Source organism: Furipterus horrens, unplaced genomic scaffold (genome assembly GCF_987537825.1).
Source record: "Furipterus horrens unplaced genomic scaffold, mFurHor1.1.pri manual_scaffold_10, whole genome shotgun sequence".
NCBI classification, from domain to species: domain Eukaryota; kingdom Metazoa; phylum Chordata; class Mammalia; order Chiroptera; family Furipteridae; genus Furipterus; species Furipterus horrens.
In genome coordinates, this window is record NW_028327180.1 from 35,800,531 (window position 1) to 35,821,749 (window position 21,219).

Consider the following 21,219-nt stretch of genomic DNA (forward strand, 5'->3'; position numbering starts at 1 on the left):
GTTTGGGAGCGGGGGTTATGAACCAGTGCTGTGTCTCTTTTAGGACTGGGGCCTTCTTCCTATATGCTCAAGTAAACCATATCAGTCGAGATAACTTTTGCCCTCAAAGAAAGGATGCTGCAGGATGGACACTGCAACCTTTTTAAAAAGGAAAAATAACTAATATCTGCCTGTTTGTAGGAACAGGGGAAAGAAGACTGTAAGGCCCCCAATTCATGTATTATTTAATTTAAGTGAAAGGGGGAAATAGTACGTTTCAATTTCTGAGGAAGGAGGTTATTTGTAAATAGCACTCTGATGGCAAATCAGTTTCACTTCCGCTTGGGTAAACGTGAACTTTGTGACTGTGGCCACAAAGGGCCACATACCCCACCTGGTTCCACCTGTCTGTACTACGGCAGGGAAGCTGCCACCAACTCCACCGTGCATTCCTGGAGCCCAAGCAGAAACAGTGACAGCTGGTAAGTTGTTCCTTTTATGCAATTTATGCTGTAGCTTATGGTTGATGTTTTAAAAGGTATACTTTAGATTTACAGAAAAGTTGAGACAGTAGTACAGAGAGCTCCCATATAACCCACACCCAATTTCCTCTCTTATCTTACATTAGTATTTGTTATGCATATGTGTTCCAATTAATGAAACAATATTTATAACATTATTATTAACTAAAGGCTATACTTTCTTCAGATTTTCACAGTTTTTATTGAATGTCCTTTTAATGTTCTAGAATCCCATCCAGGATATCACATTACATTTAGTTGTCATGTCTCTTTAGGCTCCTCTAGGCTGTGACTGTTTCTCAGACTTCCTTTTTTTTAATAACCTTGACAGTTTTGAATAATGCTGGCCAGGTTTTGAGGCGTACACGTCAGATATCCTGTAGGATTCACCTCTCTTGAGATCTGTCTGTTTATTTCCCCATGGTTACACTAGAGTTTGGGGTTCAGGGGAGGTAGAATTAAAGTGTCGTGCTCATCACATCACATCAAAGGTACATACTATGAACATGACTTATGACTGTTGGTGTTGACCTTGCTCACCTAGCTGAGGCAAGTGTCTGTCAGGTTTGTCCATTGTAAAGTTCCTCTTTTCCCCTCGTTTCTATCCTGTCTCCTTCAGAAGGAAGTTGCTCCTGCAAAGCCCATGGAGTTTTCTTTTTTTTTTTATGGAAGATTTGTTTCTTCTTTTCTTGATTTTCATAAAATAAATTCTTTCTTGAGGGAAAGTGAATTCTACTTTCTTGTTTGCTTAAGTAAATTTAAGGTTGTGTAAAGGCCAATGAACTTGAAATCTAGAGGATCAAGGTTTAGTTTGAATTTTACTTAATAAGATGATTTTAGGCAAAGTCACTCATCATTCCTCTCCAAAGAAAACATAGGTTGCAGGCGTCTTGGGGGTAGTGTTAATGTTATCCTGTGCTTCACTAACTTTGGCAGGCTTGGGGGAGCAATATGAGAGGATTCAAATTCTGATACAGTACGTTATGAAAATATCTGCTTATTTTACTTACCTATTCATCTGGGGAAGAAGGCTGTAGAAAATCATGTCACTCTGATGCCTCCTCTAATGTCCCTGCCTCTGGTGGCTGTGCTGTGAATGTGGCACAGTTAAGCTGACATGTCAATATAGAAAATAGAACTCTTTTCATTGCGGGGGGTCGGGGGTGAGGTGGGGTTGAAGGCCCTTGTTTCACTTTTGCTTCTAAGCTTGTGTGTTTAATTTGCTCCTTTAGGACATACGTAGTTTGGAAAAGCAATGCAATGTCCTATAAGGTTGTTAGGAAATGTTGCCAACACCAAAGCTACTTAAACCTTAAAAAAAGGAAATCAATTTCATCAAGATTTCATCATTTTATTAAGAATCACCTCCTTTTCCTCATTTCATTCTTAAGTTACTTTTCTGTGGGAGGGGATGAGACTTTGCTGAAGACTCTTGAAGGAGGATGGGATAGAATACTCAAGGTGATTGGTCACTGAGGACAAGAATGAGAGTCAGTTTATCAGTTAGGTGGCATCTGTTCCCCCACATGAAATAGACTTGATCCAGGTAAATACTAGTTCTGATTTTTAGTTTAATTGTCTTCACTGAATGTTCTAAAAATAAAGTACAGATGCTTAAGTGTTTATAGAGCAACTTTGTGTGAAATATTATGTTTAATATCACAATGAACTCTGGATGTAGGTATTTTTACATTCTCATTCTACTTGAGGATAAACTGAGGCTCAGAGAGGTTAGATGATTTGTTCAGTGTTACACTGAAATGCTGGAGCAGGATCCCCCAATCCAGGCATTCTGACTCCAAATTATGAATAATTTTCACTGCCCCATTTCCTGGAATATAAGTCTTGTGTGTCCACACAACTTGCCCATTTTGGTCCCTGATGTATTTCCAGCATCTAGGACAGTGCCTGGTACACAGTAGACACTCAACAAATATTTGTTGAATGAATTAATGAATATAATTTCTGCCATCATCAATCTTATCATCTAAGACATATTTAAAAGATACATATCATTCATTCAACAAATATTTATTCAGTGCTTACTATATACCTAGCACTTCTCACATTTATTAAAAGTAGGGAATAAACCAAAGGTGATCAAAATGCCCCTTGAAGAATTTAGCTAATTTACGCATTTTGATTTTTTTCCTTTTAGTGCTGCCTTGGGGTGGGGGTTGGGGTAGAAATGAAAGTAAAGCAAGAGTACTATTGGGAGGAGTTAAGGATGAGAGGCAAAAAGGTGAGATCCTGACTAAAGGGTGCTGGTAATTCTTCGTGAACACATTTAGTTCTGCATCAAACGCAGAACAAATGCAGTGACAGTGTAACGCTCAGTGTCTCCCTCCCCCTCTCCTCCCTCCCTCCTCCTTCTCCTCCTCTCTTTTTCTCTCTCAATCTCTCTCCCTCCCGAACTGCTCCTTTCTCTGTCTCTGTCTATCTCTCTCTCTCACACACACAGACACACACATCATACTCTGGTTTGTTTTACTTCTGAGGGGTCTGAAGAATTTTCAGGCAGTAGCTTCAGTTTGAGTCTGAGTACAATTATATCAAGTTGCTACACTCCCTCCTATTCAACAGCCTTCAATTTTTGTCATACGTCTGAAGGAGCCCCTCATCTGTGAGCACTGTTCCCTCCATTGTCCTACTCAAGCTCCGGAAGGCTTGTTTAAATAGTACCTATTGGAGGCTGCTCAATGGAATGAAGGGAGCACTGAACTTGGAGTCACTATGTGGCCTCGGACACGTTCTGTCCCCTCTCGGGGCCTCGGCATCCCTATTTATAAAAGAAGGGGCTCCAAAGTGTTCTTTATTTAATTGCACTATATGAAGCTGTTCTCTGTTCTAGTGTAGGAATAACTTATTGCACATGTGTTACCTCTGTTACATTATTTTAAGAAAAATGACAATAAGCAAACACAAACAAAAGAGAGAGTGGGAGAAGCAAGAGTAACTGTCAAAAGTCATAATTATTTAACAGGAAACAGGTTCTGTGCAACCTTCCCATCTCTAGCTAAATATACAGACAGTCTCATTTAAAAGGCTATTCTTAGGCTGAGTGCAAATGCATTTAAATAACTACTAACAGCAAAACTTAAGTGCTAACCACATAGTTGAAATACAAGTGAAATAAACCACAAATGAAAACCGTGCCTGTATGAGCAGTACATTGGGTTGTTTTCAATTGCTTCTCCACAGAAACCAACTTTTTCACAAAATTTCACCATTGTTAACTGCCTCTCTTTGGGGGGAAAGTGAACTCCAGTATGATTTGAAGAAGGACTATGTGCCTGTGAGTTATTTACTCCTAAAAGCAAAACAAGCCTAAATTTGGTCATCTCAGTGGTGCTATTTTTGCTTACACAAGAGCCCTAATTATTGGTACAGTCTTGGTTTCAACAATAGGTGTCATTTTAAAACAAGAACTTTAATCTTTTTGGCAGAGAGCATTCACACGTTAAGGAGTAGTTTCCTCTTTCATTAATAGATGGGAAAACTAAAGCCTAGAGTGATTAAATGATTGGCCTGAAGTCTTACAGCTCCTGTGACTGGTGGCAAAGCCAGAGCCGGAATCTTCTACACTGATTTTCAGCTTCATGCCCTTCCCATTGTGTCATTCAACCCAATGACTTGTGTACTCAGTGTCTATGCCATATTATTTCCCTCCTATTAATTGATATAGTTGTTCACAGGTTATTCTTTTTAAGGGCTTAGCACTTAACTTCATTTTATTTTCCCTCCTCAGGCTTTCTGTAAATGGTCCCTTTCCATTTTCCAGTGTCTTCGTTTGCCAATCAAATGGTCCCATTCCTGCTAGTTTTTGAACATTGGCAGAAAGAATTTAAAGCCCAATTCACTGTAGCCACAACTCCAATAATTTCCAGTTTCTGCACGTTTCAGTTAGGGGTCACACATGGCTCATGCATGGTACCACAGAGGCTGTGACAGTGGGAGGCTCGCAGTTTGGTGTCTCCACCGCATGCAGCTAAACCCAGCCCAACCTCAGCTAACTCACATGCGAACAGCCCTTGCTGGCCCTTGCACGCTGTTGACTTGGTAAATAAAGTCAGATGAAATGATGTTCCTTCGATTCTGAAGGCAGTCAAAACCACTGCCCACATTCCCAAATTCGGTGAACATATGTGCTTCCATCAAAATCTACTTCTCTCTCAGATTGAAGGACCTTCCTTAATCTCGGTGTTTGAACGGTGGTAATGCCAATTGTTCATTCTTTTGGGCCTCGTCTGACTCCTCTATCTCTTCCTGGAATTTCATTATCAGAGTACAAGTCATCAGTGGATTTTTCCCCTGTGGGACCATACATTTTGTTTTGTTTTCTGTGTCCACTGTGGTATGATCCTAACATTTCACATGACTGTGGCTCATTGAGCTCCTCTCTTCAGAAAACAACAGATCTCTTTCCTAGAGGTAATTCTTAGTTCTGTATCAGAAGTTATTGATAGGCATTACTATATTTTTGTGCACATTATACCTCATTTACCCTTTTTTCTCCCAACTCACCTAGGTTTTTATGTGGTTTAGTATTTCCAACTCAGCATTTCAAACCAGGACTTGCTTGTATCTCTCATGAATTTGAGTGTCTTCATAGGGTGTTTCCACTACTACCCTTACTGGTGAACATTTCAAGTAAGAACATAGAATCTTGGATTTGGAGTAGCCTTAAAATTCATCTAGTATAATGCCATTATTAGGTGCTCATGCCAGTATAAGTTCACATTTCTCCAGTAGAAGGAAATTTGTTACTTTTTAAGGAGGATCATTCCATGTTGGACAACTCTTACTACTAGAGAATGTTAAGACAAAACGTGCTTTTTTTGTACCTTCCACCTGGTGGATCTAGTGATCCCCCTCTTGGGACCATAGAAAACATGCATCATACCTCTTTTTTATGCAACTTTAAGGTCACGTCTATGAATCCTTTCCACATCTTTTGTCATTGCCTGTGTCTTCCTTTCCCCAAGTTAAACATTTCCAGTTCCTATGGAGCAGTCCACGCTATTAGTGTTGCTGTATTTGCAGCCCTGTCTGTTCGTTCCTATTTTGTTTTACTCTTTAAATCAGGATTCTGATCATATCAAAAATGAATTTGGTTTTTAAACATCCTTTGGTGTAGATGCTCATCCAAAGCCTCCCATTATTTCATTCATTCAATAGTCAGCAGTTATTGTCAGTCGCTGCATTCCAAGATGGAAAGGCAACAGTAGAGCAAATGCAGCCGTGCCCTTGACAGCTCATGGCTCAGGGAGGAGGGAAAGACAAAAATGAAGCATTAGTAGGCATTACAACAGAGGTGTGCTCGGAGCAGTGGTGACACAATAGGGGAATGACTGGGAATCAGGACCCAGTTTCACAGGAGAAATGCTGGAACATGATCTTGAAGAAAGAGAAGGAATTCACCAAGAAGAAGAGGGGAAGGGTTTCCCTCCACCCACAGCAGGAACAGCATGTGCTAAAATGCATGGAAGTTCAATAGGATAGCCTGCCTTGGAGAACTGTGAGGAATTCGGGGTGGTCTGAGTGGGCAGTGCAAGATAAGGAATGGAGAGATAAGGACCTAAGGCTCAGGACCTTGCATATAATAAGGGTTCACATCACATTAACAACACCCACCAAGGACAGAAGCCATTTGGTTAGTTAATATCCACCAGCCAAACTAACAACGACAGGCTGTTTCAACAGATGATTGTGATTTTCATTTGGAGTTAATATATAAATGAGGCCCAGTCTCCTTAACGAATGGCCTATGGGTCTAATGATGGTTGACAGATCAGGTGGGATTTTGCATATTTCAGAAGGGCCAGTGACTCTGCTTTGAATTACATGGCTGAGTGATCCAAATAGCAACATCAGATACAGGAGAGTAAGCACTTTCAGTGCTCCCCACTTTGTTCCCCAAATTCTCCTCTATGTATGAAGACAAAGAAGGTCCAGGATAGCACATCCCCACCCAGTCTGTGCAGTGCCCTCTGTTCCGGGCCTCTTCTATCGGTCTTGTTCCTCCTCCAGGCCGAAACCGTGTCTGCTGGTGGACTGGAGACAGGTTGGATCTGATACTTCTCCTTTCGGACGTTCCTCTCCTTCTCTCCCTGCTGCAGATGCACCATGCTATAGTGCTGCACACCACACCCAGTAGGGGTGTCTTCCTGGTTGAAGTGGGGGTGGGGTGTTGAGGAAGATCCAGAGAATCTAGTTACTACACCTCTCCTTCTGCACTCTGTAGCCCCCAAAGCAACTCCAGGGAAACTCTAGGGACACCCAAAGTTCCATCCATCTCTCAGATTCTTGCTCAGACCTGCCGGGACTAAATTTCACTGGCATAAGTGTCCAGGGCTTACCTGATTGGGGCACTGATGTCACCAAAGCAGCAAAGCTACATAACTTCACTTTCATGGTTCTGGTCACTAGAGAAAGAGATTACTCTCATTTCGGAATGAGTTGACTTAAAGATGAATAGAAAGGTCGTATCTGTTTAAAGTACTATGGCTACAACTAGTACTGAAAACCAATGGTCAAGCATTACTTTTTGTTATATTTAGATTAATATGTAGTGTACAAGGTGTTGTGAGAAATTCAAAGATAAGTTAGAACAGTCATTGCCCTTTGGGCCTTGGGATCTAGTTGGGGAAGCAAAACATAGCAGATTTACATGTTATTTTAGTTGTTTGCTCTTTGCATTTATAATTTCTGCTGTTCCCACCCCACCCACCCCCTACTTTGTCTGTATTTTTAGGCTGGTTCTCCCAGGTGGATAAAAGCGTTTACATAACAGTAAATGGCAGAAATGGAGGATTTTGCGGGTCAGGAGCCACATCCAGGTAATATCCCTACAATATCCCCTGGTGAAGTAAATAGAACTATTTACACTTATATGATCAAGGGAAAATGGTTTGAGACTGTGTTTAACTAAAGTCATCGTTCATTGCCCTTTATTCAGAAGTTGCTTTCTTATGATACATTTTAATAGTGAATGAAGATAAATTATTTCACCAACAACAACTATATTAGCCTGTTCATAATGCAGTGGGCTGTCTGACCAGCAAGTAAATTTGGGCCTCTCTCCCTTTTATTTTTTATCTTTTTAAGATTTTATTAATTTTTTTAGAGAGAGAGAGAGAGAGAGAGAGAGGAATGGTGGGAAAAAAAGAGGGAGAGAAACATCGATGAGAAGGATATTGCATGTACCCCAACTGGGAATCAAACCGGTGGACCCCCTCCCCTTGGTTCACAGGCCAATGCTAACCCACTAAGCCATATAAGCCAGGGCAGGCCTCCCTGCACTATAAAAGGGTCAAGAATCATTTCAGGTGCTTAGAAGGGGAGATGTAGGGTGAATCACATTGGAGTGCAGAGGCAGATTAAGGTCAGCTGAGGCCCTGGGCGCAGAAGAAAATATTGGGCCCCTTAAAAAAAAGACAGAGGCAGGGAAAATAAAAATACATGTTAACCGTATTTTTAAATAAATAAATATTATGTACTATTAATGTTTTATTTCCAATAAAATTTGAATATAATATATGTATAATACAATTAATAATAGCATAATAATAATCACAATGTTTTGAACTAATAGTTGAACATATGTAAAAGTTGTACGTAAAGATGCAAATTGTAATTAAAATTGCACATATGAAACCAAATTCAGTGTCATTAGAAAAAAGTGTAAAGTTGGGATTTTGCGAGGCCCTTCAGAAGTCGGGGCCTAGGGCGCACACCTGGTGCGCCTGCCGTTAAATCCGCCTCTGTTGGAGTGAGGCGGGGTGGTCCCCTCCCTACAAGTCTGGGTGCCGGGTCCCTGGAGCCAAGGAGGGGGCCTTCCATAAGAAGATGAGGACAATATACCCTATGTACAGAAAAGGGCAGGTATCACATCCTTTGTGTTTTGAGGATTGAAGCAGCTTTGGAGCAAGGGAAGCTGCGTTTCTGGTTCAGTTGGGTAGTGGATAGCATCTGACGAATGGCTGGGCATGCAAACCAAAGGAAATGCAACTTGGGGACACTCTTGGGTGAACTTGGCACTGAGGGAATGAAGTTGTTTTGCTTGGAAGATCCATGGCAGTCCCTGGCAATGGTCTGCGTCCACAATCAATCGGTATATCCCGGAGTCAGCTATTTAGGATCAGTTTTCAAAAGTGACACCTTGTGGCAGTAAGAAGTAACAGCAGCAGCAGACTAAGGTTTTCTTCACACTGCCCCCACCCAGCCCCACTGCCCTCTCTTTGATGAGTGTGAAATGCTGGAACAGGCCAGGGAGTCCTCGACAATTACAGGGAATAGTAAGAGATTTGCCAGTTCAGGCCATTTCATTTCAGTTACAATTTAATATAAAAATACTTCCCTTAAATGGTATAGATCCAAGATGGAATACTTTCTCCTTTCCAGGTGGTTTTTTATTTTAGAAATTTAAGAAAAAGTTTAAAACCCTTTTGTTTTATTTGACTTCTTAACTTTTGTTTTAGTTGAGAAATAAGCTCTCACTGTTTTATCAGATTAATTGGCAGTCCTATAAAGTTAAAATAGAGTCTGCAGATATGGACCTGTCCCTAGTTTTGTACACGTGGCTAAGATACCATGCCAACATTGTTTACACAAAAGAGTTCCTGAGTTACAAAGTCAAGATCAAGGCCCGACATCCATTTCCTTTCTTTTCGCAGACAGATTGTAGATCCACACTACAGCTAGTCCACGGGCCGAGATGGCATATTCTTACTTCTTTGCCTCTTCCTTTCCAGCTCCAGACAGTGAACCAGTAGCCACTTGGGATTTAGTTCTAATGCAGCCCTTCAGTTGCATCAGGATGACTTCTTTGAGTTGAGCTCAATCATGAAGTTAGAATGTCTGAGACAGAAGGGTCTGAAGTAAAAGCTCTTTCAGCTCTCTGCCCCTGCACAAGCATGAGGTGGCAGGGATTCAGGCTTTGGCAAACACCACCCCTCTGCACTGCAACCCTCTATGGGGCAAGAGCTGGCTCCAGGACAGGCAGAATTTGTGTGGAAAGACCTAAGGCTGAACAGAGGCGGAGGGGTGCCTGAGCTACCTGCGAGACTTGTGTCTGAAGCCTGGCGGTGGAGGCTGGGCCTTGTGCTTGGGTTGCAGTCCCAGGTCCCCACGTGAAGCGCCTTCTCTGTGGTTCTTCAGGACAGATGGTCTCCAAGGTCACACTCAGTCTTGGAGCTTCATGCCCTTAAGAGTGTAATGACTCTTGGGCAATCAACTCTTCTTCCTGTTCACCTCACAGCCATTTCCTAAGGCTCAAGCCAGCCCCAGAAGTAGTGGGTTAGGACCAGACCTGCCTACCTCCCCTTTCTAACTGCTGGGGGATGTTTGCTAAAACCAATCCAAAACATGATATTTTGCTTATACCTTTTCCCAAAGAGTGCGGACCCTACCTGCCATTTGCTTCATAACCAAGGGAAACCACTAAAGTGAGAAAAAAATCACAGAACTACGAAGAGCTGCTTCTTGGTAATTTTTATTCTTGTCTATGAAAGGAAGCAGCTGTTAATAACTTTCAGTGAGGAGAGGGGAAGAATTCCCTAAATTTAATCTCGGAAGGGCCCCCAGTAGTAGAGCACCCTCCAAAACTTATATTACGCGTACTTTTTGTCAGCCCTCTCATTTTGCGGATGAAGAAGCTGAGGCTCAAGGAGGAGCCATCTGTCCTGGTCGTGTGGCCCATTCTACCCTCTGCATTCTGCTGCCGGTCAACTTCTTTCCCAGTTTGAAAAGACCTCCTGGGGGCCTTTCTTCACTTCCACACTTAGCCCCTGTCTTGGGTTTGTCTCTGTTGGCACTTGGTGAAGAATTTCGAGCCATTTTGGCTTCTCAATATTTCCAAACAGGAACTTTTCATTTCATTTCCACATCTCTTCTGAGGAGATATGTGGGACCCTGCATTCTGGAACTTGATGCAAAGTCAGCCTGGGATGCAGGAACCAGACTGGAATGGCCCGACAGTGCCTGCTTCTGAAATGAGCCTACAGGCCTGCAGAGCTGGCAGGGGGCCTGCGAGACTCTCGGCGTTTGTGTACTGACTGAGATCAGGCAAACATACTACGGCCCAAGACCTGTGCTTTTATATAACCTCTGTTTTTCTCTAGTTGATGACGACTTACTTAAAGAACCGATGAAAAAAAGGAGGAGATCAGACAGAGACCAGCGGTTCCGAGCATTTCCCTCCGCAGAACAAAGTGCACTTAAGGAATGTGAGTGTTATGAGAGTGTTACATTGTTGTGGTTTTTTTTTTTAAAGGTGGCTCTGTTCTTTTCCAAATGTGTTCAAATGCTCAAGGAAGAGAAGGTTAAATCCAGGAGCAGAGTAAAACATCTTCAAATGATCCAGACCCAGAAGAGAAGGCCTCATAGTCTCTGCAGAGATATAATTTGACAATTGATCAACCTCTAGGAGTCTCTGGAGTAGTGAGTTATTCTCAAAATAACCTCTTCCTCATTAAAAACAAAGACTCAAAATGGTTGATTTGGTGCTTTATGGACATTTATATGATGCCCTTGCTTTTTATTTTCCTTTTCCTCTTTTTTTTTTTTTTTAAGTGTAGTTGTTATACAATGTTATATTAGTTTCAGGCGACATTCTTTTTTTCTGTTATGACCTCAGGAGAGAAGACTCTAGAAGGACTAAAGCCCAAGGCAAAGCCTATGCTGACTTCTGTTACACGGAGTTTCCCAGCAGGCTGGCTCCTTGAGAGGCTGTTAGAATCAATGGTCGCTATCTCCCATGAACACTTATCTCTAGTGTCAGATAACTTGCCATCTTATTTGATTGGTTTTTCTTCCACTTCATTTTCTCATTTTCTCTCTCTCTTTCTGTAATATTGAGCAGACTCTTCTGGGGAGATCTAGTACTTGACCCCAGCCAGGTACATCCCAATTAATACATCTCTATTGATTTCAGATGAAAAATTGGAGTCACGGACCAGAAGGGTATTGAGCAACACTTATCAGAAACTTATTCAGTCTGTCTTTCTGGATGACAGCATTCCGAACGGAGTCAAATATCTCATGTGAGTCTGACAGTAACTACCATCAAATCTTACTATGAAGTCTTTCCTTAGGTGATTGTAGGTGCTTTTCTCCAACAACAAAAGGAAATTTTCAATTAGAAACTTAAGCAAGAAAGCCACAAATTTCTATAGTTCCAGGCCATTGTTTATATTATTGATAGTTCGAGCTGAGCTGTCACTGTTGCTAGGTAATCTGATAGATACTTTACATATATCACATATCATTTAACTTTCCCAATGCCCCTATAAAGCAGAAGCTATTACAATATTATCATCCCATTTTACTGAAATTGAGGCTCAGAGAGGCCAAGACGTTGACCAAAGTCACACTGTTGGTAAGTCAGTTGAAGGTCCTGGAATCCAAGCCAAGCTGTGTGACAGCCTGTGCCCTCGACTGCTGTGCTGAGCTGATCTGAGGGTCTTGAGTGCTGTCAAGGCTGTATTTCCTGCTCAGTAAGACTTGGTGATGCTCCTAATAATTCTTTACCTCTGTATAGATCTTCTTTCTAGGGTCAAGACTATGTAATTTTCATAAACACACAAAAAAAGGATGCTTCACATCTAGAGTTTGCATAGAATTATCATTATTTTTTAGTAGAATTACCAAGTATTTTTGTATAATCTTACTCGATCCCTATGACAACTCTGTGCAGTAAACAGGGATTAATATTCCTCTTTGACTAAATAGAGAGTAGAGACTCAGATGTTGTAACTTGCTCAAGATTAGAACTCAGTTCCTTTATGGTCTGATGTTCTTCCCACGATGTTTTGATGACCGTGGATATGTGCATTTAAAAATTGATCCAGAAACAGGCTTCTTGCTTTCATTGAAAAACCATCTCTGGACCCAATCTACATTGGATTATTTGGAAGCACTGGGGCTGGGAAGAGCTCCCTGATCAATGCCATCATCCAGCAAGCAATGTTTCTGCCAGTGTCTGGAGAAAGTATATGTACATCCTGTACTGTACAAGTGAGCTCGGGCTGCTGCGAGCAGTATGAGGCCAAAATCCACCTTCTCTCTGATCAGGTAAGTGTCTCTCCCTGCCTTCCTGCCTTCCTGCCTTTCTCCTTCCCTTCCAGTTTTTCTCTCTTCTTCCCTTGTTTCCTTTTTTTTTTTTCCTTCCTTCTCCCTCTCTCTTAGAAATTAACATTATATTTCTTGTAAATATAGCTCATGCCTTTGTGGAAGGGAAAGAACATAGTATGAAATGTGAAAGTTCAGTACAGTGAGATGGGGGTTCTAGCCTGGGTCCTGTCACAGTTCATGACAGGACTTTGGGGAAAGGCCATTTACCTCCTTGAGCCCCTGTTTCCTCATCAATGAAACAAGGGGATTGGGTAAGACAATCCCTTGCTGGGTTAGATGGTCTTAGATTTCCTGGGTATGCGGCACCCCTGCCCCCCCCCCCCCCCATGGGACAATGGCCCTCTGCCTCTGTCAGTATTTTCTGGATCTGTGTCATGAGGGGGCTTGGCCCTATTCTGCCTTGGCAGGAGTGGAAGGAGGAGTTGAAGAACCTGACCAAACTCCTGCACAGGACAGAGGAGCTGGGCAGTGAAGAGGCAGATGAGTGGGACAGGGATGACGCAGTGGAGGAAGCCACCTGGAAGCTGCAGATGCTTTATGGAGATGGGGCAGGAAGGAAAAACTATGAGGAGCTACTAAGGGCAAAGCCCAAAGGAAAGATTCCCACCTCCAGAGTCATCACCCTCAGGGCAGAAGAGGTAACGTCAAGATATTTTTTTTTGTTTATCTTGAGTCTGAAGTATGACAATTGAAGCCATTTAGAGGATTTGCTCAAAGTGTAGCATTTTATATTGGAAGTAAGTTGATTCCAAAATTAGAAGTATTCATGACCAAATTATTTTTCATTATTTACAGATGTCAAGTGGGAATTTTTAGTGTTTTAATGAGGGAGATTTTGTGTACAGGAAGCACTATCTGCGCTTACTTGAGGAATAATTAAGGATGCTTTTGGCAGCAAATGATTAAAAAACACAAACCAAACTTATAATGGCTTACACACATAGGGACTTATTTATTTTCTCACAGAAGAAGTCTGGAAGCATTTGGCTTTGTGAATTGGTTTAGTGGCTCAGCAACGTTAAGATGAGTAACTCTGCTTCCTTTGGCCTCCGTTGTACTTGCTGTATCATAGCCATGAGATTGCTACTGAAGTTCTAGACTGTAGAGCTAGCTTCAAGGGAGGAAGCAATGGATAAAGGTGTCACCGAACACATCTCCCCTTTCACTGGAAAGTAAAGGCTTTCTCAGAAACACCCCCAACAAATTTCTGTGTAGATTTCCTTGTTCAGAGCTGATTCCCATGGTCGTTACTAGCTGAAAGGGAGACTATTTCATAGAGAAAGCAAGAAGCAGACTTTTCATGATTGGCTAAGACCAATTGCAATCCAATACCTCCACAGATAAACAATCAGGATTCTTTTAGCATGGGTGAAGGACAGAATGGATATTAGATATATAATTAACATATTATATTATATGTATAATCAATATTAACTTTATTAAATTAAAATTCAATTTTAAGTGAAACCAAAATACTGGTGGAACAAATATCCAATTTATAAATGTACATTTAAAAACTTAGTTTTCCTTGCATCTTAAAGTTCATCTTTAAAATACTGTTATTCTATTTAGAAATCTGACTTTTAAAATAAAATAATAATAATTACACTTGTTCTAAAATTTAGTGTTCAATTATCTCTTAAGTTTAACATGGTGAATCCTCCTTAAATAGTTAATGCTACTTAACATCATCAATCAAATTTCCTTAGACTTCTTATATTATAGTTCAAATTTAATATATTCAATTCTTTCAAAAAATTTAAATTTAAAAAAATTTAAAGGCACACTTAAGAGTCTATTGAATGAAACTTTTCAAGGCACTTAGCTTCTGTTTATCTAGGAAATCAAAAACAAATACAGTAGCCATTCCTTATATTTAAATGAATGTTACTATTAAAAATAATGATGTTCTTAATATCTAAAACATAGAATGAGCCTATCCAAAGAAACACAATGATTATAAAACTGGTTTCTTTATCTGAATACACAACTCACACCAAGGTATCAATATAATATTTATTTCTTAATTACTCTGTATTTAGAAATACTTCTTCCCAGTGTTGCAAATTTGCCCATTGAAACAAGGGGAACAGAAGGACCAGCTCAATGAGTGAGAGAGCAGAGATTTAGAGTTTGGGTCAGGGACTCCAGACTGGCATGAGGGACTCTGAGCTTGCCTCCCAGAATGGTTTGCTCTGAGGCAGTTCATTGAGTTGAACTCTCTTCTTCTAGAAAGAGACTTTTCAAACCCATGCTCTTTCTTTTATGTAGCCCTTGTTGTGTCTACCTTATTTTTTAAATAAAATATGTTATGAGGCAGTGGAGAACAACTGGAGAAAACTTGGGATAAATGTAATAGAACAAAATAAATTTAAAAAAAAAAGAAAAAATATCTTAGAGAACTTTTAACATCTCTTCTTTCACAATTTCTTGTTTTTTGATTAGAATGGGTGAAATCCACCATGCCCTAGCCAGACTGCAACAATCCCCTGATTTAACCTCAATTCTTTTAAGAATTCACTTCCTTATCTTTCTTCTAGGACCAGTCTATAGATATTTATTAACAATGACCACCATACATCCCAAATCTTCTGTCTCCTGAAGCAGCCCAGTAGAAATTTGCTGCCACACATAGTCGCTGGCATGAATGTGTCCTTGTCCCAAGGTATGTTTAGGTAGGAACAATAGGCTGAGAACAATTCCACATCTCACCTACCACCATTAGAGCATCCTGGGAATGCTTACATGTCAAGATATTTTTTGTATTTGAAAGATAAATTTTAAAAACCTTTTAAAGATCATATTCAGACCAATTTTTAATTCGGAAATTATGATCACCACATCACTATCGATTTTCTGTAGGCTGCCGACGACGAGCCTCTCTAGTAATTAAAATGTTCACATTAGCCATGCCAGAAGAATCCTCTCTCCAAAATTTAGAAAAGTGCACATTAATTACATTACTCTTAGAATTGAAATGGAATGTAGGAGATAAAATCGTCCAGTGAAGCTATAACTTTGCTGAAGTCCTGTTCTAATGGACTAGTTTCTTCAACTGTAAGGTCCATTCTGGTTCTCAGAATCTAGGCCCTGTTGACTGGCTGCTTCTTACCATCACTCAATGTACCTTCAATGAACCGGAATCACAGCTCACCCAGGGTGGAACTGTTGGGAGAATGATTGACGCCTGTGACTTTTCCCTCCTTCCTCAGGCAGGAGAGCTGTCTGTCAAGCTGGACCCCTACATCCGGACTAAGAGGAGGGACTGGGATGGAGAATCAGCTGAGTCACATATCTGGCCTTTGGTCAAGCACGTGGAAGTGACTCTTCCCAAATCAGAGCTGATTCCAGAAGGGGTGGTGCTGGTGGACATTCCCGGCACGGGTGACTTCAACAGCAAGAGGGATGAGATGTGGAAAAAGGTGATTCTCTTTCACAAGGCTTCATTCTCTCTTCCCGCAATTCCTCCACCCTTTCTAAAGCAACAAAGAATTCTCTGCTTTCTGCTTAACCCTTTGAGTGCCATACGTAATCTGAAATTTGGATCAACATAAGAAAAATATATCAATATATAACCTGAGGTACAAAAAATGATAACAAAACATAAAATATGAATTATTCCACTGTTATATACATTTATAGCCATCGAAAAAAGGGTCACTGGGAGTGACGCTGGTACTTTTGGGAAAATTTGTCAACGTTGCTCACAGCGATATTGGCACTCAAAGGGTTAAGGAATTGGATGAGTTCACTGGAGTTAAATTCCTCCACTTTGTTCTGAGCCTCAGGGCAACCGCAGGGTTTGGGTGGCCAGAGAAACTGGAGAGTCAGGAATCACCAGGTAGGCCTGGTAGCTGGAACAAGGATGTGCATAGGAGATGGGTCAGCAGGAGAGTGGCCTAAGAGTAAACAGAGGAAATAAGGTCAGAGCGGGAGAGGAAGGCCAAGAGCTGGGTATAAACCAGAGAAGCCGGCAGCAGGGAACCAGGAGGCTGCCGCTGTGTTTGGTTGTTAGGAACAGAAACTCAAGAAAGCAATCCCAGGTGAAATGTAGTTGATCAAAGGACTCTCAAAGGAGCTCCTGAGACCCAGCCTGGCCTCAGGTCCACCTCTCAGGATGGAAGCAGCTATATTTTTCTCATCCTCTGCTTGGTCTCTTGTGACTGTTTCTCTGTGCATTTCTCTGCAGGCTCCTGCTTCTCTCTTAGATTTCTCCACTTAGCCATTAGACTCCACCTTGTCTCTAAATGACATTAGTTAACCCATGTGCCCATGACTGTCTTGACTATAGTCTCTGTGTTTTATTTTAAATTCCCAAGAAGTAAAGATGTGATTGATTGTTGCTCTCTCTGGATTAAATATCCAGTCCCAGTGCAATTAGCTGTGGCTAATTAGCTGTGGCTAATTAGCTGGTGGTGGTTGAAATGAAAGTCCACCTGTTCAATCAAAATCTTAGGTAGGGGTTCAACCCCCAACAAATGGGGTCTGAGCTGACCAGAAACCCCCAGATGTGTCTACATCAGAGTTAAACATGAGAGTAATTTGATCTGCACCCAGAGGCTGAGATTTTTAAGAATTTATCTCTTTGTTCATTTGCTTTTCATCCATCAAATATACATAACATATAACAATCTACTAAGCAGTGAAGATGCAAAGATTATAGATAATAATAATAATAGCAGACATTTACTGAGCCTTCACTTTGTGCCAGGTACTATTCTCAGTGAAGTAAGTTGTCCATTATAACACTGGGGATTGTAACCCAGACAAGATGGCAGTGAATAAAAAGAGGCTGAGTGTGACCTTTAAGAAGTGTATAAGAGAGATAGAGTGTGTGTGTGTGTAATGTTTAAAAAGAAAGAGCAAAAGTAAGATCCTGCCTTCTGTTAGCAATAATTTCTGTGTTTACCACCACTCTTAACTACATACACCTCTGTATTGCTTGTATATTTTGTATGAACATGCTTGTATATTTTACCTTTACACTAAAAAGTAAAAAGCAAAATAAAAGTGTTGAATGAGAAGTAGACCTTTCCCACAGAGGGCTTAGAATCTAACAGAAGGGAAAAACATACAGATGACGAAATACATGGTAGAAAGTCGTGTAACAGAGGGTCAAGGTGCTGTAAACACCAAAAAGTAGAAATTACCTCCAATCAGAACTCTTATTTCTTTAACAAACACCCACTGAACATCTACTCAACTTCGTTGTAGATTCTGGATGAACAAAGACAAAATCCTTGTCCTTGGGAGTCCTATGGTCCAGAAAGGAATCAATTAGTCCTATTAATTAACAAATGGTATCACTTAAAAATGAGAGCACTAACTGATCATTTCATTTTGGAACTGGTAAGGATTCAGAGAGGACTCTGAAGCTCAGCCTCTACCAGGCAGAGAAGGCAGCTGGAAATGGGACCGCTGAGCACTGGCCAGAGAGCCAGTGGGCTGGGGAGCAGTGTGCTCAGGGAAGGATGAGTCTGCTTGGGTGGCTGGAGGGAAAGGGTGTGGGGGTGAAGGGAGCTGCACAGAGGACAAGCCCAGGAGTGCTGGGGGTGGGCTTTAATACCCACTTCCTGAGGAAGCTCAAAGGACAAGAGGGACTGGGGTGTGTGATAGAGGAAGAAAGGGCATCTCTGGGCAGAAGGAGCTCAGGAGCACAGGGTGGGAACACAAGGGACACAGGACCAGAGCTGGAAGGGGACTGTGGGGGAGGGCTCATATCATGAGTCATGACTAGTGCAGCAGCTGGGGAACTGGGGGTTGGGGAGCTTTGTGACTGGTTTCTGGTCAAGATCAGGACGAAAGGACCAGGATGACAGCTGACAGATAATCAGCCTATGCTCTGATTTTACAGAGGAAGAAATGAAGGTTTAGAGAGGGGAAGTCCTTTGCCCAGGACCACACAGCTGTTGAGTGGCAGAATTTGAACCAAAGAGCAGAGAATTTGAACCAACTGAGGCTTTATCTATCACCCCCTCAGGATGTCCCCTAACAATTCCTTGAGAGGAAGGCAGTCCCCTTCTCCCTGATCAGTCAGCTCTGGGCTGGCCATGAGAGCCTTTGTTTCTTCAGGGTCTCAGCTCCTGAGTAGAGTTGCCGGCCTTGGTTAGTTCCAGGCCAGGCCCAGGGAGCGACAGCCTAGGCGAGGCAGCCAGCCTCTCCCACCGGATGGAGCCGTGGTTGCTGCCAGCTCAGATACACTGGGCAGCTTATCAAAGGCCACTCAGAACAGAGGAGCCAGCGGATCTGGCTCAGCACAGCCACTCTGCAGAGGTCAAGCTGAAGCGAAGGAATGGTTCCCAGCGTGCTCTGCTTGGCCTGGGCTCCCCTGCATTCTTGTGGTTTTGTGATCTCCTCTCACAAGAAGTTTAGACTAAAGACTTCCTTCTTTCCAAGGAGAGCAGAGCCAACACCCCTGCCCATCTCTCCAGCTGCCAGCTTGGCCTTCCCTAAACTAAAACAATTATGAATTCAGACCTCCCTGTTCTGCCACCTAGAAGTCCTGAGACTCTAGGCATGTCACCTGACCTCTCTGAGGTCTATTCTCAAGTCAGAGAGGGAGGGAGATGGGGGTGGCAGGGGTGCCATCCCACCCACTCCTACGTCCAGTCACTCTTGTCTCAGAGACAAGCTTTTTTTGTGTCTTCGACTCTCGCTTTACCCAATCCTGGCAGTCAGGGGCATTGTGTAGGGCCTGAAATTTAATCACTGCAACCTTTATGATTGCAGTCCTCTTCTCATGTTGATAAACATGTATTAAGTACCTGTAGTTTACCAGGACCATGGGGAATACTGTTTACCTTTAACAAATAGCCAGATATTTCTCCAGCAAAATGGATTAATTTGAGAACAATAAAGAATTGTATTTGGGGGAATGCAATCTAATGGTGAACAACGTGGAAGTCCAAAGAAACAAAAGAGAGGGGTGGTCTTTTATGGACTTGGGAGGGGCTGTTGTCAAGGGAGAGTCCATTGGAGGAAATTGAAAGTTCAAAGCATAGTGACTTTCCTATTGGCTGAGTTATGGCAGCCTCCCATTGGCTGGGCTGTTACTGGGGAAGGAGGAATCTTTTCTTCTTTCTGCAGTGGTAGTAATGTCATTTCCTGTTGGAGATACAGGGCATGTCATTTCTTGTTGAGGTCAGCAGTGTGTGTTGAGTGACATGTGTGTGAGAGCTCTTTTTTCTACCCTCCAGATTCCATTTTAAATGAGTTTTTATTGTTTTGTTATTGAATTTCACAATACAAAGGTGAAAAGGGACCTACAGCCTGATATTCTATGACCTTCTACAACCTGACTGAATAGCCTGAAGCTTCCCTAAGTTGATCATAATTTTGGAAGTCAAAGGGAGCAATTGTTTTATTTTTTCTGCCTAAATGGGAGTTCATCCAATCAGGGAAGAGAGTCAGATCAATGGTTGTGTGTCCTTACTTGGTCCTTTACCTCACAGGGCCTATTGCCTTCTCTACAAAACAGTCAAGTTTGTCTGACTCTAGAGACTGATGATTTTAAAACAATGATACATGAAACTAAGAGACTCATGGATGGAAGGTGGTGGTGGGGTGGCTCTGAGCGAGTTGAGGCTCCAGTCCCTCAACCCCCAAATCAACTAGAGCAGTTCTACTTTTAAAAATCAAGTCTGACAATTGGAATTTTTCATAAAATTCCATTTGAAAAAGGCTCCACTGCTAAAACCAAGTTTGAAACCCACTGTTCTAAATCAAGGTTTCTCAGCCTTAGCACTATTGACATTTTGGGCAGAAAATTCTCTCTTGTGGGGGCTGACTTGGGCACTGTAGGATGTTTAGCAGCATCCCTGGCCTCTACCCTCTAGTTGCTCCCTCCCCATGTCATAACAATTGAAAAATGTCTCCAGGCATTGCCAAATGTCCTCTGGGGTAGAAAAATCATCACTAGTTAAGAACCACTGGCATAAAGCAAAATAATGACTTAGTTAGCAAGTCACAAACCTGTCACACCATTATGTGCAAAGAGCTGTCTGAGGAACCACAAATAAACTTCATCCCTGCGTTGGACCAGTTTCTATTTATAGGGAGAGATAAGACAGTGAAACGATCCAGTAAGAGAAATGTCACATGGATGTTGCTTATTTTATAAGGTAATATTTGTGCTATGAATCATAAGTCGAAATTTCATAGTCATTGACCTCGGCAACTTGAATCCTGTGGTTCCTGGCTCCCTGCTGCCACGTGGTGGCAGGGTGCTGAATATGCAGGGACAGTCAAACATCAAAATGATGCCTGGTGACGACAGTTGTGGGGTGGATTCGTGACCAGAACTAGATCTGGAAAAAGCAGTCATTTCCCCCAGAGGACAACTGAGGCAAAGCAAGCCTGTGATGGATCTGGTACTTGAGATCTGACTTCTTGAATTCTATCCATTGCTAATGCCACAAACATCTAGAAAACCTCCATGTGGCCACATACTGTGCCTGAGTTGATGTGGGCTCCAAGCTGGGTGGTGCAGCCCCTGCCCAGCAGGTACCTCACAGTCTGGGTGGAGGAAGGTGCAGAGAGCCAACCCTATCTGAGTGGTGCTATGGCAGGGAAGTCCGGGTGCTGTAGG

The 21,219-nt window shown here is 42.0% G+C and overlaps 1 protein-coding gene across 2 annotated transcripts in view; it reads left to right on the top strand.

Annotated features, from left to right (window-relative positions):
- The first annotated feature begins 344 nt into the window (after window positions 1-344).
- The window catches only part of NUGGC (nuclear GTPase, germinal center associated), a 42,782-nt gene continuing 21,907 nt past the window's right edge, over window positions 345-21,219 (top strand). For both annotated transcript variants that reach the window (XM_090289039.1, XM_090289040.1), the window contains exons 1-7: window positions 345-461; window positions 7,255-7,339; window positions 10,622-10,726; window positions 11,434-11,542; window positions 12,350-12,572; window positions 13,040-13,270; window positions 15,845-16,054. In XM_090289039.1, coding sequence (XP_090145165.1) covers window positions 7,297-7,339; window positions 10,622-10,726; window positions 11,434-11,542; window positions 12,350-12,572; window positions 13,040-13,270; window positions 15,845-16,054 — 921 coding nt within the window. In that variant the 5' untranslated portion in view covers window positions 345-461; window positions 7,255-7,296. The remainder of the gene's footprint in view (window positions 462-7,254; window positions 7,340-10,621; window positions 10,727-11,433; window positions 11,543-12,349; window positions 12,573-13,039; window positions 13,271-15,844; window positions 16,055-21,219) is intronic.